Consider the following 21,325-nt stretch of genomic DNA (forward strand, 5'->3'; position numbering starts at 1 on the left):
TGTGATCCTCTCCCTTTCATTCTTTTTCTCTGCTTTTCTAATTTCCTAACTTCCTTCATCCTCCCATAGACTCCTGACTTAACTGAATACATAATTGATTTCTCAGTCTTCCCAGAAAACAAGGTGAGGTGCTGAGTTGAGGATTAAAAGGTAGTGCAAACATTTTATAAGATCGAGGCGTGAAGTCTTGGCTGACAGGTCTGCAATATCAACTGGCTGCCTTCAGTAGTACAGACAGTGCTGGCAGGGATGGAAGGGCATGGGGTAGAGGGTAGGAGCAGTCCCTGTTTTAGAGGGAAGTGTTGTGGTGCATAAGTGATGGGGAACAAGACTGTTCCAGGAACGCAGAGGCCTGAGTTGTAGTCCCGGCTCCACCCCTGACATCACCTTGGGATGCTACAGGTGGTCATTTAGTGTAATCATAGGATAGAGGTTCTAGCCCTTCATGAAGAACTGGGGAACTGAGGGTCACATAGATCACTGGAAATCAGGGACAAGAGAAGGACGTTACACCAAGAGGCAGCCTGGTTCAGAGTAGGAGCATTGGCCAAGGAGGCACAGGCCATGGGTTCTAGACGTAAACCTGCCACATGCTGGCCAAGCATACCTATGGGCAATCTGCCTTCTCTGGACCTCCATGCCCTTATTTGGAAGACTCTGATCTGGAAAGGTCTCTGAGGACTTCACAGCTCCTGCGTGTGTCTCTGGTTTTGTTTGTAAGCAGCCTTCCTCTCTTCTAAATTCGTGATTATAAAGGGAAGTATAGGTTCTGGGTGGCAATCATGATAGTGGGCATGGGAGCTGCACAGAGTGAAATGCTATATATAACATACCTGTTTCCGTAAACCTAAAAAACAACATTTGAAAAGGCTTGCTCGTAGGACCGAAAAGGCAGCTTTCTAAGAATGAGAACGTTTGGAGAAAGCTCAGAATTGCTACGAAATGCGACAGTTCTAAATATCTCCCCTCAATGAGAAAAATCCTCTTACCAGGGAATGAGACCCAGAGTCAGGTAATTAGTCATATGTGGCAATAATGAGGGATGGAGGTTGAATTTCCTAAGTAACACTTAGTGTGACATTTCTTTAATTGTCACAAGGCTTAAGTCACTTCTCTGATTACCCAAGAATAGGACAGGAGCTTGCCTAGCGGCTGGAGACAGTTCAGAAGAAGGAAGGGCCCAGCAGGTCCCAGCAAGAGGAATCCATTCCCACTCACCAGAGGCTCAAGCAGGACCCCAGGTGAGGAGGCTGAACACAGGTACGAGGCCAGCCTCTCCTGGAAATCTTAGAAGGCCCCCAGCCTGCCTCAGGCACTTGGCGTGGCCCTGATTACCTCCTTCCAAGGCATTCCTCACCCACTTCTCCCACCGGTACTCCCTTCAGGGACTTGCTTTACTGGCCTGTTTTCATGGAAGACACCCCCAGATGTTCCACCCTTCCGCGTCCCTGTCTAGCTAAGCAGACTTCACTTACCTAAGGTGTCTGCTCAAACTCAAGGACTTCAAATCTTTAAAAAAAAAAAACACAAATCTGAGGTGCTGTTTGCTGACCGAGAGTTGTAAGAAACATTGAGAAAAGAGGAGGAAGAGAGAAAATATGGGTTTGTGCCACTTCTGGCAAAATATGAGCATCACCTTTGCTGCTATTACCGCCATTGGTTGAGCACTAAGATCTGGCACTGCCGTAAGCACTGCCTAGTGCTGAGATCACTCGCCCACTGCCCACTGTTCCATTGTAAATTTATAGGCCCCATAAGGCAAATGTTAGTGTTACCATTTTGTAGATGAGAAAAGTGAGGCTGGGAAAGATCATGTGGCTAATAGAAGAAATGGGACTGGGACTCGGGTTGTATGATTCAGAGAACCCAAACATCGGAAGGAGAAGTTAAAAGTCTCTGCACAGAGGCCCCCCACTCCCTACCTCACTACACAGTGCCTAGGATTTTCCCAACCGAGCTGGGACTGTTTGTGATGTATTCTAGGAGGTTTCTCCTTGAGCAGAACACAAGGACAAGAATGGGAATGGGCCCCCCTCAGCTTAATCAACATGCTGTGGCTATCCCTCCCCTGCCCACCAGGAATCAGCTGTTGACGGGTATTGGTGGTGGGCCAAGGGGGTGGGGTAGAATTTAGCCTTTGGGGTAAGGTTGTCAGGTAAAATACAGGACACCCAGTTCGATTTGAATTTCAGGTAAACAGAATTTTTAAAAAGATTTTATTTAAAATCAATTAACATATAATGTATAATTAGTTTCAGAGGTAGAGTTTAGTGATTCATCAGTTGCATATAACACCCAGTGCTCATTATATCAAGTGCCCTCCTTAATCAGAATTTTTTAAAAGTAAAAGTACATCTGAACTATTGCATAAGTTGTACTTACAGTACAAAATTACTTGTTAATCTGAAATTCGAATTAAACTTGGCAGGCTGTATTTTTATTTGCTAAATCTGGCAATTTACGCAAGGACCTATTTGGATGGCAGGAAGGAGCCCTGGTCCCCCCCTTGGCCTTGCAGGCCCTGTGATGGAGAAGCCAGGACTGCTCTGGGAAGCTGATCTACCTTCGTACCAATGCCTCAAACCTCAAGGTCCAGCCTGACTAGAAGCATTAGGTACTCATGTTTGTCATTTCAGAGCAAATGTGCCTGAGAAATGATAGAAATACCTAGAAGCAGTTTCCAAAGCATTTTCACACCCTTGCCTTATTTAAGTATCATGGCAATCCTGTCAGGTAGTGTACATCTGATTTTACAGTTTGAAAAAGTAGATCCAGAGAAGTTAATGACTTGCTCAGCAGCGTGCAGCAAGCAGGCATGGAGCTGGGTCAGGGGCCCTCAGGGCTCATCTCCTCTGCATCACGGTGGCCAGCGTCTCTGTGGCAGACAAGTGACTGTGCTTAGGTGCGGTCATGACTCAGGATCTTTCCTGAGCTTTCTATCACATGTGGCTCAGTTTTCAGGGTCAGCCTCACTTGAAAGTTAGCCCTTCCCTTAATTTCCTACCCTGGGCAGGCCTCAGCCCTCTCTCCCCACAAGCCTATCAACTTTAAGAATATAACATTCTAAAACAAAAAAACAAAACAAAAACAAAGTAACATTCTGGGTTCTGGGTTCCAGATTCCGTGTTTTACATTCCACCTTGGCCACCACCTCCATGCCTCACTTCTTTTTTTTTTTTTTAATGATTTTTTATTATATTATGTTAGTCACCATACAGTACATCCCTGGTTTTTGATGTAAAGTTCCATGATTCATTAGTTGCGTATAACACCCAGTGCACCATGCAATACGTGCCCTCCTTACTACCCATCACCAGTCTATCCCATTCCCCCACCCCCTCCCCTCTGAAGCCCTCAGTTTGATTCTCAGAGTCCATAGTCTCTCATGCTTCATTCCCCCTTCTGATTACCCCTCGTTTCTTTTTTTTTTTTAATGATTTTTTATTATATTATGTTAGTCACCATACAGTACATCCCGTTTCCGATGTAAGGCTCTATGATTCATTAGTTGCATATAACACCCAGTGCACCATGCAATACGTGCCCTCCTTACTACCCATCACCGGTCTATCCCATTCCCCCACCCCCCTCCCCTCTGAAGCCCTCAGTTTGTTTCTCAGAGTCCATAGTCTCTCATGCTTCATTCCCCCCTTCTGACCCCCCCTTTCTTTATCCATGCCTCACTTCTGGGCTCCCACTCCGCTCTGCTCGTCTAGATGCAAGATCTCCAGAGGGGAAATACGCAGCAAAGACAGATTTGGCATGGACACAAGGCAAGGCATTCTCATGTGCCTGGAAACTAGAAGGCATCAGTGTATGTGTGCTGCCTGTGAATGGAGCGATAACAGCCTCCCTTCATATCTCAAGCACCCACTTGGCTTCTCAGGAATAAACTTTACTCCTCATTTTTCCCAGTCCACTCACTGGCTTCCTGCTTGGTCAATAAACAACTCCTGCTTAGTTTTGGGAACTCTCTCTAGTGATACAAGTTGGCATATAATACAACTATCATACCGTCATCTCAGAGGATTCTCCAGGAGTGGCTAGGATAGAGAGCCAAACATAGTGGCCTTGAAAATGCTGTGACCTCTAGCTCGTGTATACATATGTGAGTGGTCAAGCTCATATGCATCCAACAGAATTTCCCAAAACCCTGGCACACAACTTTCCCGTTAGCCACATTATCTCCATTTTATAGAGGGGGAAACCGAGACTCTGCCCAAGGTCCCACAGTGCTAATGTCTAATGCAGGGCTAGATCACAGGGCTCCTGACTTCATAGATATTTTCAGTCAACCGAAGTGTCTGAGCTACTAGGCAGCTTCTGGCAGAGGCTCTGTTAATGACAGAACTAGGAAGCTGGTTCTCTACCTCCTCCTGCCCCACCTCTTTTCTTTCCTCTCTGGCACTCGGTGTCATCCTTCCCACTAAGCATGTCTCCCTCCCTCCTCTAAGACACCCTAACCGGTCCCCGGCCACCTCATGGCTAGGCGCAGGTGCAGTTTTATTAGTTGCTCAACTTATAAACCCTTCTGTATACAAGTTTTCATGATACTCTATGAAGAAAGCTAATTGTACAATAAATTTTATAAATGAGAAAGCTGGTTCCAATGGTGGATGAATCTGGAATATAGAAAATAGGGCTGTCCCAAGTCTCTTACATCTGTAATGGTTGATTTCCAGACACCCTGGATGGCTGAGGGGTGGATCATTCTTTCAAAGGAGGAGGGGAGGCTTGCTGGCACCCCTCAAACCAGCCCATATAAGCAACCGTCTAGGGAAGGTGGGCCCTGAGAAACTCAGTGGACCAGCAACTCCACCCCCACCATCCAGCCTGGACTTGGCACTGTTGCCTGGCAAGTCCTGAGTCCTGCATCTGCTCTTTCGTCCTCAAAGGGCCATGTTGGACTCAAACCAGGAAGTCAGGCTCTGCATCTTGCCTCCCTAGGAAGCAGACACCTGAGAACAGGTATGTGCCATGACTCCATCAGGGAGGGAAGAGCACAGGCAAGACTCATTTCTGAAGGTGAGTCAAAGCTTGAGAAACCCCAACCCCACCCTATGGACAAACAGGAGGGTGACTGGGACACAGAGACCTGACTCTGGGAGGGGACCCTGACAGAGACAATGCTAATTACCTAGCTATCAATCTAGACACATCACCAGGGTACTTTGGGGGAAAAGAAGGGTTGTTGATGGCTCCATCTGGACACAAACAGAACAGATTTATTATGCTATCTCTAAGGAGGAAACAAGAAAAAGAAAAAGAAAGGAGATCTCTGGTTTACTCATGAGAGAGATTTTTAGGGTGGGAGGACTGTGCCTGGCAGGGAGAACAGTGGAGTTTGGGCCTGCCGGCATTCCTGTATTTCAGCTGTCTGTTCAGTAAAATGAACATTTAAAACTGAGCAAGTCATGTTTCATTTAAGAAACCATAATTATGTCGTATTTGTTTCATCTTGAATTCTGGTACACACTTAACCAGCAGTCACTGTTTAGGACATTTCTGTTTCGAGTTCCTTTCTCCACTAATTACTTGATGATCTGTCAACCAAAACTTTAGAAGGTGCTGCTTAGAGAGACTTTGTGACTTTGTGGGAAATCCGTTTGCAGCATGAATGATTTCAGTCTCTAATTTTCCTATTTGCAAGTAAGATGCTCAGTTACTGGTGTTTGGTATTCTGTGAAGTAGTATTGAAAGCAGTCCCATGGAGAGAGAAGAGGGAAAGGATAAGGTTCCTGAAATATGTGAGCAATTAATCTCCCCCTTCCACCCTCCATGATATATTTCTGTAAGACCCCCAGCAGTCCTGGGAGTTTGATAAAGGGGTAAATGAAGTCCTGGATAGTAAGAGGCTAGTTCTGACACAACACCCACAGACTGTCATCTGTGGAAGCTGAAGACTGGCTGTGGAAGAGGAGAGGTGTGTGGGCAAAGAGCCCACCTCTGGAAAGATGTGACCACCTCTTGGAAGTCAAGGGGAGCTGAATCCCTGGTAACCCTCTCCTTGGACATGACATGGTGTGGTTAGAGGCAAGGGAAGGAGCCAAAGGAGTTAAGAAACTGCTCTACTGATAAGCACCCCTTACTGACTATGAGGTCTTAGACATGGCCCTTAAACTTTTCCCAGATTTGATTTTCCTGTTTTCCAATATGAGGAGATTGGCTACAACTCCCTCAAGGGTCCCATTGAGCCTCCATTCTGTAAATGTATGGGTCTGGGAAGGTCTGGGGAGACAGCTGAGTTCCTCCTTGGGGGATTAATCGTGAGTGGAGGGCTTTGATGCTGCATTTGGGCTCAGCTGAATAGTGCTGTCTTGATCAGAGGCACCTGCTGTGGGTGGGATAAGTGACCACGGGGATACAGGCAGTTAACCCTGGTTAGCCTGAAGCAGGGAGAGAGATGCCAGCACTTATGCATGAGAATGGCTAATGTACTTGAAGAAGGAGAGAGGGTATGAACTGTTTGAAAATCCTGCACAAGCTGACACAACCTATGATTCCTACCTTGGCTCCAAGCTTCCCTTAACTCAGCCCCAGACAAGGGTATTGTTATTCCCAAAACTCACCTCATGCTTTCTTGCCTCAAATGTTTGATCTGTAATGGCACACTACTCTCAAATCTCCAAGTGAAATTCAAGGAAATCTTTAGGAAGCATTTTAAATATTATTTTCTCTGTCACCTCTTTCCTAAGTCTTTCCCAAAAATTGTGTTTTCCTCTTCTGCTCAACACCCACACCTTTTTATTTATTTGTACTATGAGCACTTTTTAAGTAATGTTTTGACTTGAATATATATAAAGTATATACTAATCTTAGCATCACATGTACTTCCCTGATGGAAGGAGCTGTTTCACACTCATCATATATGTATGTGTTCATCATCTACCCCCCCCATACTAGCCAAATACATATTATATCCACTCTAGGAGTATGGAAAAACAAATGAATGCCTAAATGATGGGTGAATGATTTATCAATGAATGAGTAAACTGAATGATAAACCCACAGTTAGACATTTTGGCATAACAGAATTGATGATGTCCCAAGATGCTTTGTGAAATAGTCCATCTTTTCAAGTTCGGGTTGATGCCTGTCTTCTCTAAGTAGTTCTTTCTGTTTATCCAACCACATGCATTATCTTTGAAGACCTATGCTGACATCATCCACACCTATAAGAGGCCCAGGTACCTGTGTGTGTGTGTGTGTGTGTGTGTGTGTGTGTGTACATGGGGGGACTTCTTTTATTTATTTATTTACTTATTTATTTATATTTTTTAGCAGTTTTAGGTTTACAGAAAAAATTGGGTGGAAATTACGGAGGATTCCCATATACCCCCTTTACCCACCAGCCCCTGAATTTTCCATATTTCTAACATCTCAGTTGATGTGGTACATTTGTTGCAATTGATGAACCAATATTAATATACTAGTGTTAATCAAAGTCCATAGTTTACTTTAGGGTCACTCTTGTTGCACATTCCATGGTTTTGTTTTGGTTTGGTTTGGTTTTTATAATTTTTTATTATGTTATGTTAGTCACCATACAGTACATCCTTAGTTTTTGATGTAATGTTCCATGATTCATTACTTGTGTATAACACCCAGTGCACCATGCAGTACGTGCCCTCCTTAATACCCATCACTGGCCTATCCTGATCCCCAATGCCCCTCCCCTCTGAAGCCCTCAGTTTGTTTCCCAGAGTCCACGGTCTCTCATGGTTCATTCCCTCTTCTGTTTACCCCTCCTTCATTCCTCCCTTCCTTCTCCTACTGATCTTCCTGCTATTTCTTATGTTCCATAAATGAGTGAAACCATGTGATAATTGTCTTTCTCTGCTTGACTTATTTCACTTAGCATAATCTCCTCCATCCCATCCATGTTGCAGCAAATGTTGTATAATCATTCTTTCTGATGGCTGAGTAATATTCCATTGTATATATGGACCACATCTTCTTAATCCAGTCATCTGTTGAAGGGCATCTCGGCTCCTTCCACAATTTAGCTATTGTGGACAATGTTGCTATGAACATTGGAGTGCATATGGCCCTTCTCTTCACTACGTCTTTGGGGTAAATACCCAGTAGTGCAATTGCTGGATCATAGGGTAGCTCAATTTTTAACTTTTTAAGGGACCTCCACACTGTTTTCCAAAGGGACTGTACTAACTTGCATTCCCACCAACAGTGTAAGAGGGATACATGGGGGGATTTCTTTATAGCCAGCCAAACTGCAAGATTCCCAGGGGCAGGAAGGATGTTGTGGACAGGACTTCTACCCTGGTAAGAACTGGTGCTTGGCAAGTGGATACACTAGATAGTTGGTGAGTGGGTGGTCCAATTACTGAAGGATGCTGTTGAGTGAGTGAGTCAGGAAGCAAGTGAAAGAAGAAGGGTGAATAATGAGCTGATAAACTACCTCACTGCCTGGCTAGTACACTAAACAACTTACTAGCTGTCTGGTTGAGTGGTTGACCAGTTGATTTCCTGAACGTCTGGCTGACTGGTTGTCTGATGGCTAATTTGAAAGGCAAATCCTGGTACAGTACAACAAAGAAAGCCCTCTTTGAGACATGAACTAATGGCATAGAACCAGAACAAAAAAAAACATGCTTTGGATAGGAGTCCCTAAAAAGTGTATCCTCATGACTTGGACAACCATATCTTAATTTGCTTGCTTTCTATCACTTAGGAGTTCACTGTGATTTCCATCCCCGGTCACCTGAGCTTACTGAACACAACCTCAAGGGAACCCCAGACAGAGGCAACCATGGTGGAACAGTAACTCTCTTCCTGGCAGAAGGTAGTTGGGAAAAAAGGACATTTCCATTCATGACACTGCCCACTTAGGAACCTGATTTTTCACTGAAACTTGGGCACTGGGGGCAAGGAGCTGGGGCTCAAATTATCCCTCAGGCCAGAGAAAGGGGCCTCTGTGATGGTGGCTGAGATAGGGACCCAAACCAAACAGACAAATTAGCGATACCACAAGTTGGACCAGTTTGTCTGGTTGATGCCCTGCTCTCTGACCGCGGAGAATTTCCTTGAGGAAGTGGCTGCAGAAGGCAGCAAGCAAGGGCTGCCAGCCTCAGCTCAGATAGTGCCTGGTGATGACTGACACGCCAAGGTAGGACCAGGGCTTACAGAACTCTGAGATGCCACCCTGAGCTGTGATTGACTTTGCACATAATCATTAGACAAATGCATCACCCCTCCACAGTCATCCCTCCCGAGTGGGATGAAAGGGAAGGGGTGGGATAATACCTCATATCTATAGTAACTAAGCTACTCCATGCCTAAACCCTTCAGTAATTTCCCACAGGTCTCAGGATAAAGTCCACAGTTGTTGACATGGTTTCAAAGGGTCTTCACGCTCTGGACCCCTGGGAAGGCTTCCAGTCTCATCTCCATAACCCCACCTTCCTTTCTCTCTGTACTAGTGCTCTAGTGTTCCAGCCATAAGCCTTGATGAACTATTTGCAGGTTGTTTTCTTAATAATGTGTTGTTTTCTCATTCTTCTGCCAATAAGCCACTCCCTCAGACTGGAGTGTCTATCCTTAATCTGTGCCTGACTAATCTTAGAATCTCAGACACTAGTTTGTTTCTTCTCTGAATATCCCTCATTCTGTTATGTTGGCCTCTTTTGATGTTGGTGTTTGTACAGGAAGTTCCTATCTTAGCACCCACTCCGCGGTTTGGGGAGAGACTATCCCCTGGTCTGTCCTGTGTCAGCTGTGAGGTCCTTGAGGGCAGGAACATTCCCTACTTTCCTTCAACTCCTGTTTGTAGTAGTATGGTACTTCATTCATAATAGATACATGATGAATGTGTGTTCAGACAAACAATATGTGGTCAGTCCAGGGTCTACATAGATGTGGCCTCTCCCAGTGTGTGGCTGGGAAGGGCACCAACACCCTCTGTCTGATGCAGCAGAGCCCAGTCCTTCCACATCATCAGGGCTCACCCCTCCTGGTGCCTTTCCTCCCCCTTTGCTGGCATATGTCAAGCATGTCTTCCACGTGCTTTGTTTTCAGTTGTGCGTTCTTCCTTGCTGGATCACAAGCCTTGTGAAGAGTGGGAGTCTATTTTTCTCCATCTTGGTTCCTTCCTCCAACTCAGGGCCTTAGTCATTCTTTGCACACAGGAGAACTTGATAAAGGTTGGCTTTTCGAGGATGATATTCCCAACTCAAAAGAAGGCCACACGGGCATCAGTAATTCCAAAGGGTAGAAATCCAAGAATCACTCTATGTGGGTGAAGTAGACTGTATTGTGTTCATAAAGATTTTGCTGCTTCTCCTCCTCTCCCCCAGGAAGTATCCTACCCTGCCCATTGGTGATGGCAGCTGTGGCCATGGGACTTGGTTTGCCCATGAAGTGTAAACTTTAGGAGCTGCAGTTCAGCACACTGTCTTGCCTCTCTGCTGTAAGGGCTGACCATGTTCCGGACTGAAGCTGCTGTGTCAGCTTGCATCCCAAAGTCAAATTAATGTGCGGCAGGGCTGTGGCTGACCCTCAGTGGACGTCTAAGGTGAGGGAGAGGTAAAACTTTGTTGTTTTGAGCCCCTGAGATTGAGGGCTCATTGATTATTGAGGCATGACTTGGTCTACCCTGACCACTGGGTTATGCAAGAGATGATTTCTTTCTCTTAAGGAGATTCTATTCCTACTTCTGCTTGGTGCTGCCCAAAGGGAAAGCAGATGCTGAAGTCCAGTGTATACTAACTGGTAGCCAACACCATGACTCAGATGTGCATGGATGTGGATGTGTGTATGGTGTGTGGTGCGTATCCATGCATGTGCGTGTGCAAATATGACTTCAGAGGTAGGATGGAAAAGAACGGAAGGAGAGGGCACGAAAGGGCAACGTGGGCTTACATAATATACAACAAGGACTATCTGCTTGTGGGCAACTGATATTTTCCTACGAACGACTTTCTGTCTGCGGTTGGGGAACAAAATAAACCATCTTTTTCCTCACTCTGACCACAGTACCTTGTGCCAAACCACATCACAAGTCAGCCCCTAGGCAGTTGGGGCAGAGTGCCACCTGCTGGTCCTGCCAAGCCAGTGCAACTGTTTCCAATTTCAAGAGTGCCTTCCTCAGGAGGCTGGTACAGACCAGGAGGCAGGGAGTCCTCAGATGCAGAGGAGATCTTAGCAATTCCTTCTCCTCACTTTATAGGCAAAAAATCTAAGGACCTCAGCTGGGACTCTTCTCACCCCAATGGCCTCTCAAGTTGGATCATGTTATCCCCAGAGGGAGAGACCAGTTACTCATTGGAGTCAGTGCCTTTCCAAGGTTTCTTGCTGGCTCAAGATGGCGGTGGGGTTTGATGAAGACAGAATGACTTGAGTCAGTGCATGGGAAATGGGGGAAGGACTCAGTGGGGTTCAGGAAATCCAAACTGAGTGGAGAGCAAGAGAAACTCTCCCTGCAAAGGCTGCCATTTACTGAACAGCTACTGCATACAATGCAAGGCTCTCTACATTGCTGCCCCCAATCCCTGCAGGAGAAGAAACATCACCAGTATTTGGCTGATGAGGAGACTGAAACCCAGAGAGGTTAAGTAACTGGCCCCAAGTCATGTAGCTTGTAAATGGTTGGACCAGAATCCAAGCCTACTTCAGTCTGGCTCTAAGACTGAACTCTGCATGGCATCACGCTGCCTCTTCCCAAACGATACGCTCCCCATGTCTCCTCAACCCTCTAGCACAGGCCATGTGGACAGGCGTGGCACAGACCACACAGGCCACACTATGCAGGTCTTTTAGAGAGTCGGTGGACGGTAACATGAGGAGTTGCTGAGCAGACACAGACACAGTGTTTTGAAGAGCAGTACAGCATTGGTTTATGGGGGTATCTAGCAACATCAAGCCCTTCGTTTGATGAACAAACAGGCAGTGTGAGGCAGGAAGACAACTGACACAATAGAGTGTGACAATCTCTAGGCCCCCAAGTGCAGCACACTAGGGAAGCCGAACATTTTAGTCTCCCCTGGGGGTTCACCAAAAGCTTTTGGGCAAGGTGATATCTTTTCCCTTTTAAGAATCACTTCTCTAACCAACTACTGTTACTGAAAGCACAGGGGAGATGTTGTGAAGCACAGGCCTAGCTTGTGGAAAGCTTGCACATGCTGGAGTGTGTTCCTGGCTGGTGAGGCTGTGGGGCCTCTGTCGCATGGAGGTAGGGCAGGAGCTGGCCAGGGAGGCACTTTTGTAGTGGGGCCCATGCTGAGAATGAGTGAACGAGCTTTATTGACTAGATAATCTGGTGACATACCACCCTGGTCTCTGTTCACCTTTGGTTGTAATCAAGCTGTTAGCACAGTTCTGTCTAAAGGCTGCTCTGGCTTCTTTTTGGTAAAAGAGGAAGCCACAATTAGCAAGGAATCTCCAAATGGAAGGTGAATCTTGAGATGTAAGAATTGGGCTGAAGGTCCATACATTCTGTCTCAGAGGTTATTCTCGTTGGTGACCTCACAAGATGCTCTCTAATTTCAAGTGGTGGAAATTTCTCACAGAGGATGCTTTAATTACCACTCAGTTCCTACTCTTCTTCCTGCAAAAAACTTCTGGTCCCCAGCCTTAGGGCAGACAGCCTCTCTTCGGTTAATTTTGGGTAGGAGGAGCTTATAATCAGCCTGAGTCTGGGCTGCATGGGCTCCTTTGTTGGCACCTGCAGGTGTCCTGAGTGTGTGCCTGGCCTTGCTTACCTCCTTACAAGGCTATCACCCTTGCTCTCTGATCCTTCCCTTATTACTTTCCCATTTTCATGCCACCTGCCCTGCAATCACAGGTTGCCATTCCCCTGTCATAGCAAAGCAGTCACTATTCTATTAAGCACCCCCAGTCTGTCCCAAGGAGTATTAAAATGAGTGTCTTTGGAACCAAGATTCTGCTTTTACAAGTCTCCCCATGGCAAGCCATCATAATATGACATGAAGGGAGACCAGCAGGAAACTTTATTAAGATTGTGGTGACTGGTGGCACTCTCTTGCCTGTCCACAAAAAGAATAGCATGTATGTGTGCATGTATGTGCATACACACACACACACACACACACACACACACACACACTTTGTCTGCAGGGAGCCAAGGCACAAGCCACCACCCTGACCCAGTCTCATGCAAGGAATAAAATAAGAATATTCGGTGAAGACTTGAACTTGTGGCTGACAGCTTAATCAGTCTATTTTTTTTAAAGATTTATTTATTTGAGAGAGAGTGCATGCACAAGAGAGAGCGAGAGAGCGAGCACGAGCAGGCACCAGCGGGCACAAGTGCGGTGGGGGAAGGGCAGAGGGAGAAAGACAAGCAGACTCCCTTCTGATCAAGGAGCCCGACGACAACACAGAGCTTGATCCCAGGACCCTGAGATCATGACCTGAGCCAAAAGTAGATGCTTAACCGACGGAGCCACCTGGGCACCCTGTTAATCTGCCTTAAACCTGACAAGTCTATCTGTCTCCCTCTCCCAATAGAGAAGCTCTAGCTCCATGCACATTTGTCTTGTCATTTAGTCTTTGTTTCCTGAAAGCCATTATAAGCAAGAAAAAGGGCTCCTGAACAACTGTTCCATGGAGGCCAGAAGTTGTAGCTTAGCACCCCAAGAGATGTCGTCCAGACTTTTCTTTCACCATGCACCATATGAAATGCAGAGGAGGAGAGCTCAGCCATTGCTTGTCCTGGAACAGTTTCTAACCCAATCATTAGGGGAAAGTAGAATGAGGCAAAAAGATGGGCTTGCATGAAAGACAGATCTATATTTGAATCCCAGCTCTTCAGCTACTAGCTGTGTAGTCTTGGGCAAAGTTCGTTTCCTCCTTGGATCTCATTTTCCTCATTAGCAAAATAAGAATTGTTATTTTTTATCGTAATAATGAATATTAATAGGATAGGTATTAAAATCCTAGTGTAGTGCCTTGCTTGTAGAAGTAACTCAATCCTTTCAAATATATATATATGTGTGCATATATATGTATATGTGTGTATGTGTACATATGTATAAATCTAAAGTGGCAGCAGACTGTGTGTGTTATTGATTCCCTGGAGGGCTGGGAGATCTTAAAATATAGATATGGATCTTAGCTAAGCTTGCTCTATGCTTCCACCACGAAGCTGAATAAAATGATCTTGGACCTGGGTAGCCCCACCCTCTCCCTACACCAAGGGTTTTCCGTGACTGTGACTACTTAGGGGCTGGGGAGATTAAATAAGATTGGAATGAGCGAGTCACTTTCTAGTGAGTCAGAACGTGAAGGAAGCTGAGAAAGAATCCAGCAAGCCTGAGGTAGCCTTGTGCAGTTAGGAAACTGAGGCCCAGGGAAAGGAAATAACTTGCCCAGTAACACAGAGAAGGCCAATGGCAGAACCAAGATAGTGACTCTGGTCTCCTGACTCTGTCCAGCACTCTTTATTTGAAGCTTTAGTGCTTCCTGAAACGCATTGAAGGTGAACCTCATGGTCCCATTGGCCCTTGGGGACAGAAGAAATTCAAGCCAAAGAGCTGCCTGGAAGGCTGAGAACAGGAAGAATGGTTGCGTTTTTATTTCATCAGAGAGCAAAATGGGATGAGTCAGTCTGGTACCTGATAGTTGGCATAAATATTCCAGATAAGAGGACTACATGCCAGGAACCAGGAGTCAGGTATCAACAATGACAGTTCTCTTCCCCTGGGCAGGACCTCCAGATGACAGTAGTCCTTCTCACACACACACACACACACACACACACACACACACACACACACGCACGCACAAGCACACACAGTGACCCAGGAGAAGTTTCAGCAGCTGTAGGCACAGGCCATGCCTGCTGTGTCTTCGGTGCCAGGCATGTGTGAGTCTCCCAGGAATGCCAGGCAGCAAGCACACATGTACAAACATGACGGAGAAGGTGGAGCAGGCTGCCATGGGCCGCACCCACAGGCAGGACTCCCACTGAAGGATTCTTGGTGGTTAGAGCTGGAGCCTCGCTGCTGAAAACCATCACCAGCCAGGGATCCCCTGGGGAACAGCAGCTGGCAACTGAGAGATGTTTTCACTTTCCCAGGGAGCCTGTGGAGGAAGGGAAGGGCAGAACAATACTGCCTGTCTGCTTGAATTTCTGATTTGGGCCTGGAAGTTTGACTGGTTCTCATTTTACACCTTAGAAAAATTAAGTTGGCCAAGGTTACTCAGTGAGAAAGAGAAGAAGGGATTTGAACCCAGGTCTCTCAAGCTTCAAGGTGAGTGGGTGTTCTTTTTCCTGTGCCACACCACCTTTCAGGGGGTTTCTTTATTTGAAATACATAGCTCTATTCTTCTCTGAGGAAGACACACCTCCTTCCAAGCCCCAGCATCAGCCCTTCCCCCTTGGGTCTCAAGGCAATGGTCAGACATCTCTGCTGGAGTGCAGTAGAGGCCTAGAGAATGTTGAGAGGACAAGCTGCTGGGACATGGGAACAGGCACTGGAACTGCACACCGGGGGCCATCATGTGAGTGAGAGAGGGACACCATGAGCATGTGTGTCTGTGCGCTCAGGCATCTGTGAGTGTGCGTCAGTGTGTGGTCGCCTCTATGCGATTGACAGCATATGATTATATGTCAGTGTAGGATCAGTTGTGATCTCATGGGAGGGCTTATAAATGTATATGTGTGGGAATATATGCATGAGTGTTCAAGCATGAGTGAGTGTGCAAGTGTGTACAGGGCGGATATTCAGCAGGTATATTCCATCCTACACGGGCGTTGCTGACCTCATGGTTGAAATATTAAAACCACTTCTGTAAGAGATAGCAAACAGCCACCACACTGACCCCCCTGCCACCAGGGCTCCTGCTACCACCCTGACTGATCCACAGAGTCCTCTGCACCACTGGGAAACTAGGAGCCCATAATGCCACACCAGGGCTTCTGGATTGCTGCTCTAGCTTCTGTTCTCAATGCTCAGTGCCAATTTACAAAGTTGTAGAATGTACTTCGAACAACACCCACTGTGTGTAATTTATGTGAGTGTGTGAACACACACAAGTGCTTAATCTTGTGCAAACAAGTGTGACCGTGTGGAGGTTTGCAAACATGCTGACTTTGCCTCACCGATGGATTGATGGGTTCTAAGTTCTGGAAAGACAGGATCCAGTCTTTATGCTTCTTCCAGCTGCTAGCACAGTCAGACCACTTGCTGTGTCACAGAGTATGTCGACCCGAGAGCCAGAGTGTCCTGAGTTTGCATCTCAGCTCCACCACTGCAGGCTGTTATCACTGAAAGCAAGGAGGGAGCTTCTCTGAACCTCACTCCTCTGTCTCCTCTGTCGCTGATGGGAATAGCCACACCTACTTCTGTACTGATGGTGGATATCATGTGGTAAGTACACAGTGTCTGTATAGATTGTCTCCCTTTTTGTTTTAGTTTAAATTCACTTAGCCAACATACACGATTAGTTTCAGATGCAGTGTTCAATAATTTGTCAGTTGTGTATAACACCCGGTGCTCATCCTAATGACACATTTAGTTAGCTTGAAGAAACTTTTGTCTTCTCTTTACTGATGGGAGAAGTTTTAAGGCCTTATTCTCCATTCCTTTGGACCCAGAAGCCCTTAAAGTCTGTTCTCTGAAATATAATTTATTTGCCTCACTCCTTCTCTGCTATGTAGCTCTTGACTGGGGGATTCTCTTGCTCTTTCTCAGCCTGCAAGGGTACTTTCTCTCCCGCATGTTCTCCAGATGGGCCTGATCAACCAGGGCAACCTGGTTCCCGAGGTGCTTTCATTCCGTGGGTATGGGTTGTATCTCCATGCTGCCGAAGCGCCCTCCTCTCCTCCTTCCCCAGCAGGACCATGGGGAATGCCCCACAGCTCACCAGTGTGTCTGTAGCATGCCTGTTCCTCTGCCTGCACCCACATGCCCAGCTCCCCTAGGGCTCTGGGGTGGGGGCGGGACGCAAAATCTGCAGGAACGTCATATTGTCCAACAGAAGAATCAGACTGAGACATGAGTGCCAGAGGAACTATATTTAATTGTTTGGAAAACAAGAGCAGAAATGGATGATGGGAAGAAAGGTGTCCAGCATGCGGCCCAAGCTTCTAAGAAGCAGACATAGTGATGTAAATATGTCAGTAGGGATAATTAGACAGTTCAGAACCAGATCCTTGTCTGAGGTGGAAATTGCAGTTGCTAATTAATAAGAGGTAGAGATCGAAGTAGCCACCCTCCCGGTGCTGCCTTTTCCTAAAGTGTGGCTGCAGTCAGAAGCTGGGGGTGAGTGGCGCTGACAGATGGCCATCTGTGAGAGGGGCACCGAACTTCATGCTCTCTGTTGTCCCGGGAGGCTCGACCTCTAGTCATATGCTGGGGTCTTATTTCTGCTTGGACTTCTGGCACTGTTGAGGGGGTGGACATTTCTGTTGGCCCTTGGGAACACAGGGCTCCTTGCACTTGGGTGGAGGCTGACATGGCTGCTTGGTTTGCTGGGTTGGAGGGCAGCACTGCTGGGGTGGAGGGCAGCACTGCTGGGGTGGAGGGCAGCACTGCTGGGGTGGGGGGCAGCACTGCTGGGGTGGGGGGCAGCACTGCTGCGGGGGAGCACACTGCTTCTGCTTCTGCTGAGACATTCTGGGTTGACACACAACTGGAAACAGAAAGAAAAAGAAGTGAGGAATGCCTTCCCTATAGAGACACTCTGGGCTGGAGGACGGGGCCTGCCTCATTCACATCCTTCTCTACTGCTTTGCCCTGATGGCTTCACAACTTAAGGTGCGTATGTCTGTGTATAAATATGCATGCATGTGTATTTTAAGTGTGTGTGTGAGGATAAGTTGTGGCTAAAAGTTTGTAAGTACTTTCAATTCTTTTTGAGATGGAGAAATGTGGAAGGAATGAGGTAAGGAAGGAATGGGAGAAGAAGGGAGAAGGGAGAGAGGGAAAAGGAAAGACAAGGAGAGCAAGAACAAAAAGTAATGTACTTTTTGGCAAAACTGTGGAATCTGGAAGAGTATTGCCTAGGATCTGAGTCCTGGCTAAACTATTAACCTGCTGTGCGACTTTGATCGAGTTACTTAGCCCTCTGTCCACACCTCTCTTAGGATTGTTGTAAGGATTAAATGAAGATATAAAATACATACATACACACATGCACACAGACACGTATGTGCACACACACGCAACCACACAGAGTAGCTAGCACACGAGGAGCTCAGTGTAAAGGTTGTGATTTATTGGATAAATTTCTAAAAATTTAAAAAGAATAGGAAGGAGCATCTCTTTTCTCTAAGACAATTATAGAAAAAAGGAGTCTAGAAACAAAATGGGCTTTTTAGCTTGATTCTTAATTACAGTTGAGGAAAACCAAACTTAGAGAGGGAAGTAATTAGTCCCTAGCCACTCAGTACAAGCCAGGTAGAAATGGTGTCCCCTTTTCCTGGAGCAGGACCTTGCCCCTATATCACATCATCTTTTCCCTGCTGCTCTGTGCTCCCTGGGCTCTCTGCACCCCTGTTCCCTAATGCAGTCTTCTCTCTTCCCTCCCTATATTTGCCTTTTCCTTAAAGGGCAACACTGCCAGGTGCTCTGCCCCGTGGCTGGTGTGCCCTCTCCTTCTTCTTACTCCCTCGCAGCATCTGGCAAGCTACAATACCCATAACACACTAGCAGGATCCTCAAGACACTGATCTCTTGGCAGAATTTCCTCTCCCACCTCAGCCCAGCTCCCCACACCCTTGGCTGGATGCCTTGCAGACCACTATTGGTTGGTCCCCGATAATATAGAAAAGAGAAATGTCCAAACTAGGTCTTTCTTTCTGACCAACCACCCAGAGCTCCAGCCCCACTCCCAGCCAGGTTGGTACCATGTGGAGCAAGGCTGCAAGGAGAGGCACTGCTTTGCCAGACTTACCCAAGTTTGCCAGTAGCTGGAGTGTGGAGATGCCAAGGGATTTGGGATGCTCTGAGCCTGCCCATCTTTTATACATCTCACATCTCTGCCTAAGGCCATGAGGTGGCCTAGGATCAGAGTGTTGTAATTAGTCCTTACTCACAATAGGGCCCACCTGTCCTTCCTCAAATTTCAGGTTTTACTCACCCCCCCCCCCCAGGGCTGGCAGCTTCCCTCGTGGCATGGCAGAGCTTGGGGGTGATGGTACCTACACTCTGGCCTTGGCCCCACCTTCCCATCACTTTATGAGGTTGGCTGCATTGGATTTCCAAACCCACGTGCGACTTTTGACTTAGAACCTTGGCATCTGGGATGGTCCCAAGCAGGCATTCAGGTTGTGGAGGTGTGAGGGCAGGGTTCCGGGAAGATCTTGTTGGCAGAGGGGAGGGAGTGGCCTGGGTGGGTACATAGACAGCATTGTCTTAAGGGAAACTTAATAACTGAGGAGGTGAATGCCTCTCTGGGAGGCCCATTAAATGTGTGGCTTTGACTTAAGCTAGGCTCAGAGTCACATTGAGCCTGAACTGGTAGAAAGACAGGGCAAATGGCTTTGTTTTTGTGCCTATCGTTATTTAGGCAGTAAATAAGTCCTCTGTCCTGCCTTCTATTGAGAAAACCATTAGGTTCCATTAAAGGAAACTGGGAGGTTACAGTAGACAGTATTTATCTCTCATCTCTCTACATATGTATAAGTCACCCAGACTCTGGGTTTCCCAGGGAAGTGATTATCATAAGGTGGAATGGGTGGGGAAACCAAGCATTGAATTAAAATGAGATCCTGGAGGAGTCACCTGGGCTGGTCTTGGATTCTGAGCTCAGGGCCCCATCCCGATTCTTCCTTCCCACTCTTGTTAGAGATTCCAGGACACAGAGGGATGGCACAGGGCACAAACCTGGATGCCCTCCATATTTGGCAATAGATGGAATATATCTTTGAAACATCCCCAAGAAGTGTTTAGAGTGGGGTCTGACCTTTACCAGTGGGTGACCTTGAGCACTTCAAGTCTTTGAGCCTCAATTTAATCTACTGAGGAGAATAACACCATCATGCATGTTAAAGTGGGTTAAAATGGACAACATACATAAAATATGGGTGTAGTGTTTGGCACAGAATGAATGTTCCACAACATTCATTACTCCATTGAGTTGGGCTCTGAATACTAGGGCAAGACACACTCTTGGAAGTATGAAATAGTTGCAAAATTCGAAGGTAAACAGTTTGACTTGCCACTCAGTGTCCTAAGGCTGAAAGAAATGGACATAAGCAAGCTAGTGTAGAGGGTGGTGTGTCTTAAGTCTCAACATGGAATTTAACTGTAAGCTCTACTGAAGCCTTAGAATATCCCAAGATCTTGGGAAGTCAGGCTGTAGCACTGAATGCATGGGCTTGGAAATCAATCATCTCTCTCCTCAAAACCATGGTCCTGGCAGGCTGGGCACAGGACAAGTAAGTGATACCGGGAGGAATCCAGGGGGAAAAATCCCTTGGCCTACTGTCACCCTGACAAAAGCAATCCCAGATTGTCTCAGAAATGGGTTTCAGCTCAGGTCCCTAATAACAGAGAAGAAAGGCTGTGTGGGGCAGTTATCATGGGATGACCACCATTTATTTATCAAGATGGAGTGCACTCCCACTGTGCACAGGGCACTGTGCCTGTGCTGGGCCGGTGGTGAGCAAGAAGGGGCTGGGCCCTCGCTGTTTCTCAAGGTAACAGGGCATGGGTGGCCTGTGTGGCAGTTCTGCCTCTGTGCACTAGGCCTGTATATATGGGAAGGAGAAATAAAACTGTTTCATGTCTTCTTCTCTTCCTCCTTCCAAAGTTTATAGATTTTTTTAAATTGAAGTATAGCTAACATACAATGTTATATTAGTTTCAGGTGTACAACATTCAACAACTCTATATGTTATGCTATGTTGGCCACAAGTGTAGTTGCCATTTGTCACCACAGAATGTTATCATAATGCCGTTGACTATATTCCTTATGCTGAAACTTTCACCCCTGTGACTTACTCATTCCGTAACTGGAAGCCTGTATCTCCCACACCCCTTCACCCATTTTGCCCATTCCCAATCCCCCTTCCTTCTGGAAACCATTGGTTTGTTTTCTGTACTTATGGACATGTTTCTTTTTTCTTTGTTTTTTGTTTCCTATTTGTTTTGTTTCTTAAATTCCACATGAGTGAAATCATATGGTATTTGTCTTTTTTTGTCTTATTTCACTTACATAGTACCCTCTAATTCCATCCATGTTGTCACAAATGGCAAGATTTCATTCTTTTTGATGGCTGAGTAATGTTCCATTGTATATAAATACCACATCTTCTTTATCCATTCATCTGTTGATGGAGACTTGGGTTCCTTCCATATCTTGGCTATTGTCAATAATGCTGCAATAAATATAAGGGTGC

General features: G+C 46.3%; 1 protein-coding gene across 1 annotated transcript; it reads right to left on the minus strand.

The window, feature by feature from the left end:
- Positions 1-16,988: 16,988 nt before the first annotated feature.
- On the minus strand, positions 16,989-18,974 carry LOC130543392 (uncharacterized). Its single transcript, XM_057310248.1, has 2 exons — positions 18,877-18,974; positions 16,989-17,613 (listed from the first exon to the last, which is right to left on the minus strand). The coding sequence occupies exons 1-2, from the start codon at positions 18,939-18,941 to the stop codon at positions 17,214-17,216; spliced, it is 465 nt and encodes a 154-aa protein (XP_057166231.1). The 5' UTR covers positions 18,942-18,974; the 3' UTR covers positions 16,989-17,213.
- Positions 18,975-21,325: the final 2,351 nt, after the last annotated feature.

This window comes from Ursus arctos, unplaced genomic scaffold (genome assembly GCF_023065955.2).
Source record: "Ursus arctos isolate Adak ecotype North America unplaced genomic scaffold, UrsArc2.0 scaffold_12, whole genome shotgun sequence".
Classification (NCBI taxonomy): Eukaryota; Metazoa; Chordata; class Mammalia; order Carnivora; family Ursidae; genus Ursus; species Ursus arctos.